The sequence below is a fragment of the Clupea harengus genome, chromosome 4 (assembly GCF_900700415.2).
Source record: "Clupea harengus chromosome 4, Ch_v2.0.2, whole genome shotgun sequence".
NCBI lineage: Eukaryota > Metazoa > Chordata > Actinopteri > Clupeiformes > Clupeidae > Clupea > Clupea harengus.
Genome location: NC_045155.1, coordinates 11083788 through 11099730, shown reverse-complemented (window position 1 = coordinate 11099730; position 15943 = coordinate 11083788). Strand labels below are relative to the sequence as shown.

The 15943-nt window shown below is 41.4% G+C and overlaps 1 protein-coding gene and 1 non-coding gene across 3 annotated transcripts; one reads left to right on the top strand and one right to left on the bottom strand.

Annotated features, from left to right (window-relative positions):
- Positions 1–2978: 2978 nt before the first annotated feature.
- trnaf-gaa lies at positions 2979–3051 on the top strand. Its single transcript has one exon. It is a non-coding gene; the product is annotated as a tRNA-Phe (tRNA).
- A 304-nt stretch (positions 3052–3355) lies between these two features.
- On the bottom strand, positions 3356–15319 carry tbc1d25 (TBC1 domain family, member 25). Of its 2 annotated transcripts, none has more exons than XM_012825996.3 (7): positions 14807–15319; positions 8779–8888; positions 8418–8572; positions 8157–8332; positions 7825–8013; positions 7274–7549; positions 3356–7007 (listed from the first exon to the last, which is right to left on the bottom strand). In XM_012825996.3, the coding sequence occupies exons 1-7, from the start codon at positions 14849–14851 to the stop codon at positions 5289–5291; spliced, it is 2670 nt and encodes an 889-aa protein (XP_012681450.1). In that variant the 5' UTR covers positions 14852–15319; the 3' UTR covers positions 3356–5288. The 2 variants fall into 2 exon arrangements, with proteins under 2 accessions (XP_012681450.1, XP_012681451.1); XM_012825997.3 differs by having other exon boundaries at positions 8214–8332; positions 14807–15318.
- Positions 15320–15943: the final 624 nt, after the last annotated feature.

The window sequence follows — 15943 nt, the reverse complement described above, 5'->3', positions numbered from 1 at the left end:
AATGTACATACCAGAATTTGAAAGTCATTAGCAGTAATCCAACCACGACCCTTTTCCCAAGGAAAGTGCAATCTGGCACTGGCCACATATTTTGTGTGTTTGTTTTTATTAACAAATTCAAATTTGACGTGCATGTATCAGCATGCATCAATATTCGTCCAGTTCCTTCAGTGACAAAGAAAGACCCACGTGGTAGTCCGGAATCAGCTTGATATTTATTACCTGCTAAGGGACCTGAAGCACATCACCTGGGTGTTGGAAGCAGAGGGAGAGTGCCGAGCCTTGATAAGATGTGAAAGGAAGGAAAGACAAAAAGTAACATCCAATTAACCAGGAACCAGGAGGATGCCACCCATCCCAGGATGCACTGAGAAGCTTCTAAGCAATCTTGACCTTTGTACTCTTCCTGTTTGTGTGGTCAATCAGCAAATCAAGGGCAGGACAAACAACAACCAAGCAGCCGCACAGAGGAGGAAGGGGACCAAGAGAGATGCAAACAAGCCGGGACCATCGCAGGAAAAGGCAGGCAGCGGAGGCCATCACACAGGATCTAATTGCATTGCCGAGGGGAATCAGGTGCCATATCTAAGAGCCATAAAAATGATGGCTGAATGCTTTATGCATTACACGCATTCTTTTTTGGCAATGTGTCTATTTTTGTGTGTTACTGTGCAACTGTGTGTGTGTGTGTGCGTGCGTGTGTGTGTGTGTGTGTGTGTGTTTGTGTGTGTGTGTGTGTGTGCGTGTGTGTGTGTGTGTCTTTAAATGAATGCAGTACAGTGGAATGATTCCATTTTCATTATTTTTGCCTCCAAAATGATGTGGTAGAAAAGACCTCCAAATATGCTTGGGTCAGCAGGAGGTGATGCACATGGAATTTGCTAAACTATGTTTAAACAGTGTACCTGCGCATACACTACATGGGTGTGTGGGGTCTTAGAGGTCTGTGAGGACACAAAAGACACTCGTAACCAAACACTCTCCCCCATTCTTCCACAAACTATGGCTATCCTGAGCACACTGCAGCAGAACTGCTAACCTGCTAACTCGACAGAAAGGAGTCAGCCACACAAGTTTTTCATTTACAAAGCAATTTGGCTCTCACTACTCAACAAAAGCCCACTTGCTCATAAAATACACTGTGAAGAGGTACGTGGAAATGTAGGCATGTGTGTGTGCTCACGTGCTTGTGTGTGACACCCTAATTAAGGCTGTGTCATCACACAGGATTTTAGAGTCTGCTGCCAAAGTATGTCATTTTTAGGGTGTGATCATGCAGAATGTGTGTGTGTGTGTGTGTAGTGTACTTTTATGCTTGGACTGCTGAAAGCCTCTCATATGCATGGGATTTCCATCTGACTGCCCATAGTATTCAGACAGATATAATACACATGAAACAAAACACAGCAAACCTTTGTCAATTTATAGCTGATGCATCACAGTGTTATGACAGTTTGCACCATATGGAAAGGAAAGGCTTGGAGAATTAGATGAAAAAATACAAAAATACACAAAAAAAATACACATCTCTGAGCAATGCATACACACTACTTCATCTCTCTTTGTCTGTTCCATTCCATCCATGCTGTCCTGTTCTCCACTTTTTTTTTATCACTAACCTGTTTCTCTAAATGGACTCTACACAGGAGTTTGCTATCAGCAAGGACTCAAGGAGTTTTGCATATAGTGATTCACATGCATTCTCATTTCTGAGATGGCACATGTTATATCGGGGACAGCGGACCTGGTAGCTCCATTTAACTTGAAAATACCACACATTTCCTCAAATAAGATATTCTCTTCTCTGTAAAGCGATATGAACCCAGAGCAATATGAACCCAAGTGCATCCTGAATGTAAGCGTGTGTGTTCACATGTGTTTGTGCTCATGTGAAATCCAACCCTGCCTGACCGTCATGCTAACTGGATTAGCCCCGAATCACCTACTCTGTGGTGTCATATGTGCACATGGAGGTGTGAAACCCTCCACCCGTATCACACAATGGATTAGTCTAGTGCCATAGTACTATCCAGGTGGGGAGTAGAGATGCCGATTTGTCACTATGGCACCTATATTTAGCACTTTGTTCTGTGGTTCTGACAAACTGTTTATTTTGACTGCAGGTAGGCCTCTTCTCAAGGATCTGTGTCACAAGTAAGTAGAGATAGATGACTGGTGTCTACAACTATTAGATTAATAACAATGTGTAAATAAATGTATGATGTAATGTCACGTGACAATGTCACAGCGAAGCGTATAGACTTTAAAACTAAAATTATCGTTTGAAAACCATCATCATTAGAGACCATCATCCATGGATAGAGCAATTGCTCCGCCTTCTGGTCGACATAGGTACTATGTTTTCTTTTTAAAAAGTTGATGGCAGCATGCAATTTTGTACACTCTTATATGATCTGGAACTGAGATATTTTAATCTGGTGTTATCTGCAGGCCTACTTGTGTTCGTGTTTTCTTAATACTTCAGGTTAACTTATTTTATTATATATGAAGTGTACCGCTTTATGTTTATATGTAGGTATATAACCTTGGTTGCATTCTTTTTCCTGTGTTTTTAGTTTATGATAAACTGCAAATAGTTTTCACACGTTATGTTTAATATAGGACGTATACAAATAAAAACTATTCTGTAATATCAAAAGGAGATGACACCCAAGTCCTTCAGTAGGCGATGTCCGCGAGTGACGCCATGACCGAGACGTCTTTTCTACGTGTCAGTGTAGCTAAAGCCCCCATAGTACATTTACATGACGAAACCAATTCCACTCAAATTTCACCAATTTCCAGCCAAACACTCAATAGTTTACCTGCAGCTTTACTCGAACAGTAAGTAATTTACGCACGAATGCGTCCAAATATGTGGCATTAGCTTAGGAATGATGTTAGACTGGATAACAAACCTGCTGGCTGTGGTTAGTTTGATATTTGTAAGGTAGAGGTCGCTGTTGAAGTGTTCATCAGCCGAAATAGCTCAGTTGGGAGAGCGTTAGACTGAAGATCTAAAGGTCCCTGGTTCGATCCCGGGTTTCGGCATTTTGTGCCTACAAGGGATAAGAATCGATGACTGATCTCGAAATAATTAATTGCCGCAGTTGAACGAAGTTGAAAACAGAATCTCCAGAGGTATGTTTGAAGCAGAGCCATATCAAATAATTGGCTACTGTTTATGTAAAGATTTTCACAAAAAGGAGAAATGGTAACATACTTCTTCGACAAAAGGTCACTCAGATCTCTCGCAATCTCACGTCGTCTCTCTCACGCTTCCTCTATCACTATCATGGAAACTTCTTGGTAACTTTTATCTGATTGTTTATCTGATTGACAAGAAAACGAAACATTTAAATTAGGGAAGTTTATTGTAGAAATATCTGTATTGCTAGCATTCAGTCCAGCAACAATTCCAATGCATAAATATACAAAACAAAACAAAAAAGGTATAATCACAAACATTCAGTACCAAATAATATCACACATAAACACAAGGCCTTCAATATCCCCTATTTCAGGAAATATGTTTTTGGTCCTTGTGAGGAGCCTGCTAAAAGCACTTGTAAATGTGAAGGAAAGAAATCAAAAGAACACTTGGTGTTAAGACATGTAAATAATTTCAGTCAGAAATTGTCCCCAGTACAGAAGTAGGGACTATTGTGCAAAGCATTGGCCAGAACACCTGACTTCACAAACTTCACTGGCGTTAGGCAGATGCCTCAAAAAGTCTCCTTAGAGAAAGTCTTGGTGGCTCATTACTATATTTCATCAAATGCCATGTATCTGTATATTTAAGTAAGTGGTCTCTGAATGAATAAACTGTTGTCAAAATATGTAAAATATATTGATTCTCACTGATGTGATAATCACGATAGTGATTCAACTCTGGTATGTGATTTAAAACAAAACAAAACTTGCAAGGTAACTATACAGAGGATTAAGTATAAAGTTTGTAAGATGTGATGATAAAATGGTTCACTGTTTGATTATGTAGTGTAAAATATTGTTATTATTACTTTACTTAGTTATATACTTAACCAATGTTCAAATTCTGACTCACTTTCTTAGTTAACAAGGGAATCAAATGAACACATCACGCACCTTTTCTTTGAATGTCACTGTTTGTAACTTGCTAAAGGGCAACTTCCAGTTCTTTTCAAATATAAAGGAATACTGAAATAAACATTCTGTACATAGATTTCTATTTCAATAGCAACAGCTACATTGTATAAAGTGGAGCTATACAGTCAAAGTTTTCCATTCATTCAATTTGAAATCAGACACAACAGGATAAATACAAGCTTGAGTAATTTTCTTCTTATATCCTGTGTGTGTGGTATGTTTTCACATTTATGATTCAGCTTGCCACCTATTGCTACAGTCTACATTTTTCCATAGTAAAAAAAATCAAAACACTGGAATAACTCATTACTAGTCCCTTCAAGGTAACCCCAGGTATACATTACTCAATGATTTTAAACAGTGTTTGCCAGTGACAATTTTCGACCTTTAAGTATTTTTTTTGGCTAAACAACATGGTCTTTTCTCTTTGGGATGGACTGCTCCAATGCTCCAATAAGTCTAAATCCTAAAAGCGTTAAAAGGCAAATACCAGTTATATGCATTCCTTTAAATGTACAGATGTACAACAACAGTAGTTCTGTGCAGAAAAAAAACTGTCATCAAGTTTCATCACAAATATAAGTTTGACAACAAACTAAATCTATGTTTCCTAGACCCAATAAAATAATCAAATCAAGTTGAGGACATGTCTGCACATTCACATTGACATTTCTGAACATTAGCCAAAATCAACAATGCACATCCACATTCTGAGCAGTAACATAACAAAAGCATTGGTTTCCCTTGAATTAACTTTAAGTAACTTTGGTGAAGCATAAGAATCAACAAAACATCGTCTGTAAACCTGAAAATCAAAGATTTGATAATAGCAAGGGTAACATCAGATAACTTCGGCATAACAAGGCTGTGATAAAAAGGCAAAGGCAAGAATGCGGGTTAAGGTGTATGAACTGCTGGAAAAGATGGTAAAGACTAAACTTGAAGGTCTCTTGTGAAAGCACGGTGTACACATTACACTGGTGGAATGGTGGGCCTTTTAGCTGTGGTACATTTGGAATCGTTTTAAAGAAACGAAACGATTGGGAACAAACTCAGATAATGAATAGTTTTATCTATGACGTATATCTGTTCATGTGGGCTGTGGCATGGAGAGGGAATACAGGAAGTTGGAGATGCAAGACATGAAGAGGGAGAAGAAGTCATGAAGAGGGAGAAGAAAGAGGCGTTTGATTCGTGGGAGAAGGAATAGTGGAGGCAAGGTTGTAGGTCGAGTTGGATGAAGTTGGCCGTGTTGGGGACTGCTGACTAGGAATTGTTGATCTGTTAGTCGGAGAATGGAGACTGGTGTCAGCTGTGGTGGGTGAGTCCAAGCTGACTTCATCCCCTTCCTCAGAGTCCCACACCTCACTTTGAAGGTAATCAGCAAAAAGAGCTTTAGCACGCTGCAGCACCCTTCCGAGATTGTGTCTCCGAACAAGCCGGTCAAAATGCATGGCCAGTTCGTTATAATCTAGGCTGTTCTTAATAATGTGGTCACGGTGCTCTAGCAGAATAGACAGGCACAGAAACAGCATGAAGGGATTGCCTTTGCCAAACTCTTGTGGAGGTGGCAAAGAACAGGGTTTGATGGGCGCACTGTTAGTATTTGGGGAGTTAACCGTGGCTGTGGAGGTTTTGGAGCAAGGGGAAGGAAGATTGCTGGAAAAAGGCTTGGGCAGAGAGGGAGATTTCACAAAAGACAACACAGGGGAGTACAGTAAAGAGCGGTTTTGAGGGAAGGTCAAAGTCGGGGAGGAAAGAGTAGACTTTCCAGGGGGTGTGGAAGGAGAGTTAGCCCCCGTTCCATTAGAGGTTGGAGGAGGTGACGCAAGTCTCCCAGACGTTTCATCTGGAGATGTTGGTCTTCCATTCATTAAAGAAGATGCACTGTAATGGGATGGTGGGCTGTCTGGGGAGGTTCCTCTCCAGTTGGATAGTGAGGGGGAAGTGGTGAGAGACTGGTTGGATCCAGTGTTCCTCGTAGGCAGGTGTGAAGGCAATGGTAACACTGGAGAAGCTTGCCCATTGGGTGAGCTCCTCTGCTCCATGTCTGGAATTGATGACTCGCGGCTTCTTATCAGAGGTGCCCTCTCTCCAGGGTCATCCTCACTGTCCTCCGTTGACTGCCGAACTGGCAAAGGTGATGGAGGGCTACAGGAACGAAACTCAGGGGTAGCAATAGCGGATTCCTTCTGCAACTCAAAGCTGTCCTCATTCCTGGCACTGTAGTATTTAAATTCACCAAAACTGGGTTGTTTCTCAAATGGGGGAACTGAAGCACTGTTCATCTTCGCTTCATATACTGAGCAGTAGTCTCCTTCACCATCTCGTCTCGGACCTTCCTCAACCGTTGGCTCATCTTCTAAGGTCATCTTCCTTTCACCGTCCGCCTCTTCTCGCGAGGGCCGTAACATATGGCGTCTCCGTTGCCTTTCCGTTTGCTGTCCCTCCATCACCTCACCCTCTGCCATTCCGTACCCGTCCTCCGAAGTGCAGTCTTTTTCAGACTCCTGAGTTGAACTAATCAACTCCACTTCTGTTTCCGGAGGATCAGGTGGAAGGGAACTCCAGGTTACCTCCAGCATCCTAAGAGCATCATCAAATGCAAACTCGCGCTTCAGCTCCAGAAGTAGCCAACGGTAACAGAAGAACAGGTCATCAGCTCCCATGGAAACCAAATAGGCATAGAATTCCGGGTCAGAATACTGGAGCAACAGCTTCAGGTGCTGGAATTTGACTGACATGAGCTGTCCGTCGGGGCGGAAGTTGCCTTCCAGCCTTTTCATGATTCCACAGAAGCAGATAAATGCATGTGCCTCATTGTCCATCACTGCAAGAATTGGTGATGCAATATCACTCATACCCTGGCAGTAAGACACCTATGAGCAAAGACAGAAACAGATATGATATTTTAAGATAATATTTGTTGAGCCTCTGTTAATTGTTCAAATTCATAAACTCCCAGTGAAAGATCTTGTAATGTGTGAGACCCCCCCAGTTCTTGATCAGTCATTTAGTATGTAAATCATGACCTCAAGATTCCCAGTTACAAGAGAGCCAGTTGTGTAGTGTATACAGTACAGCAATAGCATCACCAAAGATTATTATCATGTAGTTACTGCCCCTCATGAGCTGAGGTTTATACCTGTGGATGTGTGATGGCATAGGTTGTCAGGAGGTCAGTCAGGGCCGTGAGATGGGGGCTGTCCTCTGAGCCAGCGTAGTAAGGGTGTGCTCTGTCAGTTCTTAACACATCCTTCATCACATTTCCTCTGATGAACTCCAGATCTTCGGAACTGACCCTGGCAGACCATTCCCTTTTCAGTTGGTCATACTCTCTGGTCTTTCTCTTCATGTAGTCCATCCTCTCTAGACCAGCCAAGCCATCTGGATACACGTTAAGGAGATATCGCCACACAACCTAGATACCAACAGATATTGATAATGACAGATGTTCAGATCCATGCCTTGGCAAAAAAATGTTTTTACACTACAACACATTCCAAAAATGAAAAAAAGATAGCACAACAACATGCCAAACAATGTAAATGTAGTACAACATAGTATCTGTGGTATATACAGACATGCAAGTAGAAAATATAACTGCTACTGCAGTATCATCCCTGATCATCAGTGATCTCGCATCTAGGGTATTTCTCTGATTCATGGTGACAGCACTCTCTTCCCCTCACATACTTTGCGCAATGATGGCTCCACCCCTCCATGGTAGATGCGCAGTCTGAGGTCCTCCGGCCGCGTCAGCTGCCCCAGGCTGTTGAGATAGCTGTGGAACTCAGTGTCACTCAGGGGGGGCTTGAAGGGCTTCACCTCTTCCCCATAAGACCAGCTCAAGGCCTGCTGCACTTTGGACAGTGTTTTACCCATCTGAGGAGAGTGGCAAGAGAGAGAGAGACAGAGAGGTAGATTGACAGATGTTGATTGATCACGACATCACATCAGGGTGGGAGAGCAAGTTTCTGAGAGCCGTGCACTTTTTGACTTCGACATGATTGCATTAGGAGTTGAACCTGACTGAAAGCAGAAGAGACTGGCTGGGAAAAGAGCTGGCTGACGGGCTCAGTAACCTGGGACAGGAGGGACTGGGTGAAAGGGAGGGCAGCAGCCGCAAGGGATCGCTTCTCGCCCACTTCAGAGCCGATCACGTCTTTGGGGCTGATGATGTCCCAGTCTTCCAGAACAGGACCTGTAGACGAGAGCAACACAGTTATCCTGACTGTCCCAGACATTTTATACACAGGGGTTATATATTATGAACAAGGTGTGCTCACTGTCTTCAGACGGTTTGATGTCCATCTTGAGCTGCAGGAATGGTTTAGCTGCAGAGACAAACGCAGCATCTAAATCCCAATCAGAGAGGAGAGAAAGGTACACTTCCACACCCGAGCGATCTTGGGATAAATAACTTATTCCAAAATTCCTCTTCCTGTGAACAGAACACACAATAGTCACAATACTGTCCCAATAGTGTTTTAATCCAACAGTTTAAGTTTAGTTTGTTACATGCAACCTGCCTCTTACTGCCAAAACCAACAAAGCAGGGGGATATACACAAACATCCAATACATTTTCATTTTACAAATTCAAGACATTCATTAATCATCATCATCATTCTTCCTCTCCGCTACTAACCCGTTCAGTTCAAAGGCCCGGATGAGAATGTGCTGTAGGACTTCCAGTGAGGTTATCTGAGGATCGACAGCAAATGAACGGAACTCCACTGGCAGCATTCCCTCAAACTTCTGCAAGGAAAAGAACAACAGAGAAAAACATGACAAGCTGAAATATGCTCACATTAATGGAGGGGACAGGCTTGACTGAATCTACAATAACCAAGAACAGCTAACAGATGTGTCAGCTATTTTAACATTGATTCACCAATTCATATAAGCAGTGCTTTACTGAAGGAAACAACAAGCGCACAACAGAGTATTCATTTCAACAGAGCCAACACTTCCAAATTCTACATGTCAAATTCTACAATTCTAGATGTTTTAAGAATGAGATAATTTTTTCTATGTGAACAATTAAACTATCCATGTTACAGCTAAACTATCCATTTTAAAGTCAGTCGATCATTATGGTAAAACCAGCAACCACAAAATGGCTGTAAAATATAATCCCACGGGGCAATGGTTTAGAATCAGAATCAGAATTCTGATTTGATACAGATGCATTCCCCATGGGATTGCATTGTATAGCCATTTTGCAGTTGCCAGTTATAGCCTTCTAACTCAGTACTAGACCAATTTAAATTGTTAATTGCACTTAGTAAAGGTTTGGACCCAAAAAGGTCTAAAAATAGGGCCCATGTTGAAAATGTTTCCCTTCCCCAGATGCTTTCCTTTAACCTTTTGTAGGGCCTACATGCTTAACACAAGATTCTTCAATGTAAGCTAGAGTAAAGGTATTATAACATTATACCAGTTTGGACTTCAACATATAAGTCCTCTTCACCCACTAATAACTGATTGATCTGTACTTAAAAAAGTTGCACAAGGTCTGCTTGCGACGTGAGAAACTTTTACTAAGGACAATTAACGATCGAAATCGGTCCAGTATTGAGTTAGAGCGATATAACCGCAAACCGGCTATACAATGTAATCCGGTGGGGCAAGTATCTGCGTCAAAGTAAACCATTTGGTTTAGCCACTGACAAGCTCATAATGTTATTGTCCTTGTTATTGACAGTCATTTTCTTCTACAGTTTCTTTACCGTTCTTGAAGTAAATAGACATACAGTGGGGAAAATAAGTATTTGAACCCCTGCCGATTTCGCAAGTTGCAAATAAATGTGTGATCTATAATTGTAATGGTAGGTGTATTTTAACAGTGAGAAATAGAATATCAACAAACAAATCCAGAAAACTGCATTTTATAACATTTATGACTTTATTTGTATTTGATGCAGAAAATAAGTATTTGAACCCCCAAGCAAACAGCAAGAATTCTGGCTCCCAATGACCAGTTATGTGCCCAAGAAGCACACAGATTAGTCCTCATTAGGCCTAACAAGGTACACCTGATCTCAACTGGTGACGTGTATAAAAGAAACCTGTCCAAGGAATCATACTTCACACCTTCAACCTCACCACCATGGGCAAGACCAAAGAGTTGACCAAGGACGTCAGAGATAAGATTGTAGACCTGCACAAGGCTGGAATACAAACAAAACCATCGGCAAGCAGCTTGGTGAGAAGCAGACAACTATTGGTGCGATTATTCGTAAATGGAAGCAACACCAAACAACTGTCCATCGCTCTATGTCTGGGGCTCCATGCAAGATATCCCCTCGTGCGGTATCGGTGATCATCCGAAAGGTGCAGAATAACCCCAGAACTACACAGGGGGCGCTTGTGAATGATCTCAAGGCAGCTGGGACCACAGTCACCAAGAAAACCATTGGCAACACACTACGCCGTAATGGTTTGAAGTACTGCAGCACTCGCAAGGTCCCCCTGCTCAAGGAAGCACATGTACAGGGCCGTCTGAAGTTTGCCAATGAACACTTGAATGATTCTAAGGAGGATTGGGAGACAGGATGTGGTCAGATGAGACCAAAATCAAGCTCTTTAGCATCAACTCCACTTGCCGCGTTTGGAGGGGGAAGAATGCTGAATATGACACCATCCCCACCGTCAAGCATGGAGGTGGAAACATTATGCTTTGGGGCTGTTTCTCTGCCAAGGGTACAGGACGACTCCACTGCATCGAGGGGACTATGGATGGGGCCATGTAATATGGAATATTGGGCTTGAACTTCATTCCCTCCCATTGAAAACGCAACCTTAAGGATTTGGAGAGGATCTGCAAAGAGGAGTGGACCAAAATCCCTCCTGAGATGTGTGTAAACCTGGTGACCAACTACAAGAAAAGTCCGACGTCTGTGCTTGCCAAGAAGGGTTATTCCACCAAGTACTAAGTCATGTTTTGCTAGGGGTTCAAATACTTATTTTCTGCATCAAATGCAAATTAAGTCATAAATGTTATAAAATGCAGTTTTCTGGATTTTTTTGTTGATATTCTGTTTCTCACTGTTAAAATACACCTACTATTACAATTATAGATCACACATTTCTTTGCAAGTGGCCAAACTTGCGAAATCGGCAGGGGTTCAAATACTTATTTTCCCCACTGTAGGTCTATCTATGTAGGGATCCTTTCCATGTAGTCGGACACTATAAACATGAGCGTATATTTGGCGTGTACACCACTTTTTAATAGATTTTTTGTATTGAAATTAGTGTGTGTATGTGTGTGTGTGTAAATTCCAAGGACAATGAGACATTGTGTAATATGGTGCTACCACTTGATGAATTACTACTCTTTGAGAAGGAACTGGATGAGTAAGTTTTAATATTTTTAACTATCACACTAGGAGATTTGTGTGTTGTAGTGGCTAACATTTTCAGTGTAATATATTTGCCAGTGGTGTTATGACTTCTTACTAACTTCTTTTTCATTGTAATAAATCCCATTCTATGGACTGACAACTTGTATTGTTCATTTTATATTTGTTCCAAATTCGTTCCAAATATATTTGTTCCAAAAATTCTTCCAGGAATGTGATGTGATTGCATATATAATTTGATCGACTGCGTGTTTGGCTTTGGACTAGGCTATATCAATTTCAATAAATTGTAAAAAAGGTCTTCATTCCCTCTTCTTTTCTTATCATTTACAGTGACAGAGAGGGGCCAGAGAGGGCCACAATGACATTCCAGACAGTGGGGAGGGGGGACTTACCTGTGACCAACACCTATCTCATCCATATACAGGATATTGGCCACTGACTTTCAAAAGAAAAAGTGCCAAATAATAGCATATAAAGCGCTTTGGGATCAATGGGCCTCATTCTCGAACGCAGTTGAGAAGAATTTAAGAAGGAATTTCTTCTGAACTCCACTTCCGGTGGATTAAGGAACAAATTTGGCATTCATGAAAGTTTTCTCATCTGGGATTTGTTCTGAACTTCAGAAGACTTTCAGAAGACTTTCAGAACGCGAAATAGCAGTCGAGTTTTCTCAAATGCGATTCCTCAAAAAAACACAAGATGCCCCACTGGGCCACTCCGTGTTAGAAGTGTAAAGGGCTGAATTTGTGAGAAATCGTTGGTGATTGCGTTCACATCAACTCTACAGACATCCTCGGATTCAAATAATTATAATAATAATAATAAATACGAGAATATTTGTATCATTAACAATTACGTTTCACATTTATAGTCATGATTCTACGAGGCATCGTGATGTCCTAAAATAAACTACATGAACACTGCAAATGTAAGTGAATAAATAAATAAGCACTAAACTCAATCGCATTGATATAGCCATAGTGGAATAGAATGGACACAATGACAAAGGCAGACTGCAGCGTATCATCCGTTCTGCCGAGAAGGTGATTGGCTGCAATCTGCCATCTCTACAGGACCTGTTCGCCTCTAGGACCCTGAGGCGGGCAGGTAAGATTGTGGCCGATCCCTCCCACCCGGGTCACAAACTCTTCGAGGTCCTTCCCTCCGGCAGGAGGCTGCGGTCCATCAGGACCAAAACCTCACGCCACAAAACCAGCTTCTTCCCGGCTGCCGTTGGCCTTATTAACAAGGCCCGGGATCCCCACCTGACCCCTATCCCGCCCCCACACCTCAAGCCTGTGTTATGTTAACACACACTACATTGCACACTGCACATTGCACATCTACTTTTGCACTCCTGCCCTGCTTTTTGTATTGTAGTACTTATTGTGTTTGTGTAGTACTTATTGTGTTTGTATGTCTTATGTTCACTGTATGCACCTATACACCAGAACAAATTTCAGGTAGGTGTAAACCTACTTGGCAATAAATACTATTCTGATTCTGATTCTGATCTACATCCTGCAACAGTACCTCCACCTCTGAAGTTATATCTGCGTTTACTCAACTGGTGCTCGATTTCCGCTTTGACATGACTCGGTTTCGAGTTGCTTTCGTGTGGATTCGGTCGATTCCCACTGCACACGTCACTAGGGTTGCGTGCCCTTATAAGGAGCTGGCGGGGCGTTTATGTATGCAAATCCAGGTGCACGAGAACGCACTTTCAATTTAAGAAACCTCTTCCGGGAGAGCACAGCTCAGAACACATTTTCAGGCGTTCATGAATCCAGGTCTTTTTCTTACTTTGGTTTTCCGAAGTCCGTAAGAAACATTTCAGAAGAAACTTCAGAAAATGTTCGAGAATGAGGCCCAATATTTTTAGATGGGGGGTGGTATGAAAATGTCAAGCCATGTCAAACTACCTCAAAGGTGTCTGGCAGGCCTCAGACTCCATAGGGGTTAAACGCTTTGTGATACTTTTTAAATAAAGGCTACCATAGCTGTCACTTGATCAGATAGCACAAGGTAAATCATTCCACCACTTAAGTACCACTAATGAAAAGTCTTGATTTCCATCTCTTGCTGTGGAGAGAAGGCAAAGACAACAGAGGTTCTTCGGAGGAACGAAGTGGTCAGTTTTTCCTATATCTCAATAAGGTCCATTGCATACAATGAATGGAGACCATACACTCATTTTGAACACTGACTGATTCATATTTTAATAACAGAGTATGTTGTCTGCCTATGTGTGCCAGATTGTCAATGAGTCATTGCTGGAGAATCTCTGCCCTGTGCCTTCTTAGATGATGCCTATTGTTGTGCTGGAAGAGTAAGCCTAGGCTACTAGATATTAGCCCTCAAATAATCTTTCCAGGAAGCCATCATAAACTTCCTGGAAGCTGATAGTGTAGGCAGTGGCTAAATTCCTATGCAATAGGCTAGATCTGAGGCATCACTGCCCTTATAAGGCGAAGTGTTGACATCCACCTTATTGTATAGATGACTGCTGTGGCGGCGCAATTACATTCTAGTTGATGGTAACATCTGCTACAATGCCAAAACTTGTAGCTAGAATACTTGAAGTAATCATAGGGTATTTAGTTGTGAGAGAAAACAAGTTAGTTTGCACCTGCTTACAAACTATCTTAATCTTATCTGGAATTACCCGGGGCACAAGCATATATTTGACACTTGCCAGTGACGTCAGCGCTGTTTAAATAAATGACTCAAGAAACCCGTGTGCATTCAAGACTCTCCCACGACCCTTGTTGGTTTTCATAATGCTACACTGATGAATTCCTTGGCCATCTATTGTTGACACGAGTCGTTTCAAGTGACAGCTGTCAACATCCAAATTTGTCCACAAAAATGCACTTTCACTCTCAGTTTCTAAGTCTAAGGAACATGTTTGTAGTAATACATAGCAACTAGCCGTGTGAACTCGAATAGCAAGGCAACGATTTCGTCATGATACATTAAACGTTAATGTTCAGAAACAAATATACTGTAATTTACGATTGTTGCCAATTGGGATAACGTTAGCTAGTCATTTGAAAGGGAAAACACCTGCCACTAGCATCTAATCATCCCGATTATGTCAACAACATATTATCAACCGTTAACAAGCTTCTGATAAAGAAATCATTATAGTAAAAAAAAATATGTATATATATATATATAATATATGTATATTTGTGCAAAACAGCTGATAGCACTGTCCAATTCCTGACGCCAGGACACATCACAATGAAAGGTATCCTGCCAGCTCGCTATCCATATCGCTGGTGGTTTCATAAAATTTCTCACCTTGACTTTGACACGAACAACCCCCCTCTCCTCCTCAGCTGCCATGATGGGGAGTCCACTCGATAATCCAAAGAAATGTGATATTTCACTAACTGTACAGTATCATGAAAATGACCATGAAAACAAACACCAGCTGTAGACTAGCCGTTTTTCTCTCCACGCAACGCTTTGTCTCATACAGTGAAAACATCGCTATCACAGAGGGTTACTTCCTGTATCACGACAGACTGCTTTCAAAATACAAGCATTTTTCGGTACATTTGATTAGCCTGGGCTAAATCTTCGGCATGATATTTTGTAGCAGGCTTATTCTATGCCTGTAATTTATAGACCCGAAGCATGTTCAAATATATAAACCTTCAAAATGATGGCTTTTTTCCCCAGATGAAATTCCAACGTCACAACAAAATAAAGAGCAAGAGCAAGAGCTAAGGGAAATACTGAATAGGGTACATTTCACGTCAAACTTATACAATTATTCGCACCGGCATGCGCTGACTTTTAATCGTTTTTTGTTGTTGTTGCTCTTTCGCTCTTGGTTTTCCATTTCCATTTTGCTTCCCACCCTTTTAGGCAGGATGTGACATCAAATATACATTACATCACTCATCAACCGAGAGTGCAGAATGAAAGAACTAAAGGGAGCAGCAAACATGGGCAGTGGGCAGTAACACACACAAGCAGGACACACTACAAGATACTCTTGAGCCTGTGCATATCCACTATGTGCTACTTTGGAGAAGTTTAAACTCGTGTCACTATAATTTAGAAAAAAAGCTGTATGTCGTAATTATTTGACTTGATATAAATTGATAGAACTTTGTCAATATTAGGATATATTTGGAGTTTTCCATATGCACATCTGAACAGTGGGCAGTACAGTTATAGAGACATATCTTCCCGCCCTACACTTTGTCTCAAAGAAAGACCCAATTAAATCAACAAGGGAAATGCCTTTTTGCTTGAAGGTAATTATGAATGTGGATTAATCTGCCTATTATTATGCTGGTATGATTATTATCATTGCAGTAAGGTAATTCGATACCTTGTTTATAATTGTTGCCAAATAGCTTTTCACAATCACGATAAAGTGTTTTAGAGGGCATTCTGCAGAAGATAACGGTATATAGAAATCTT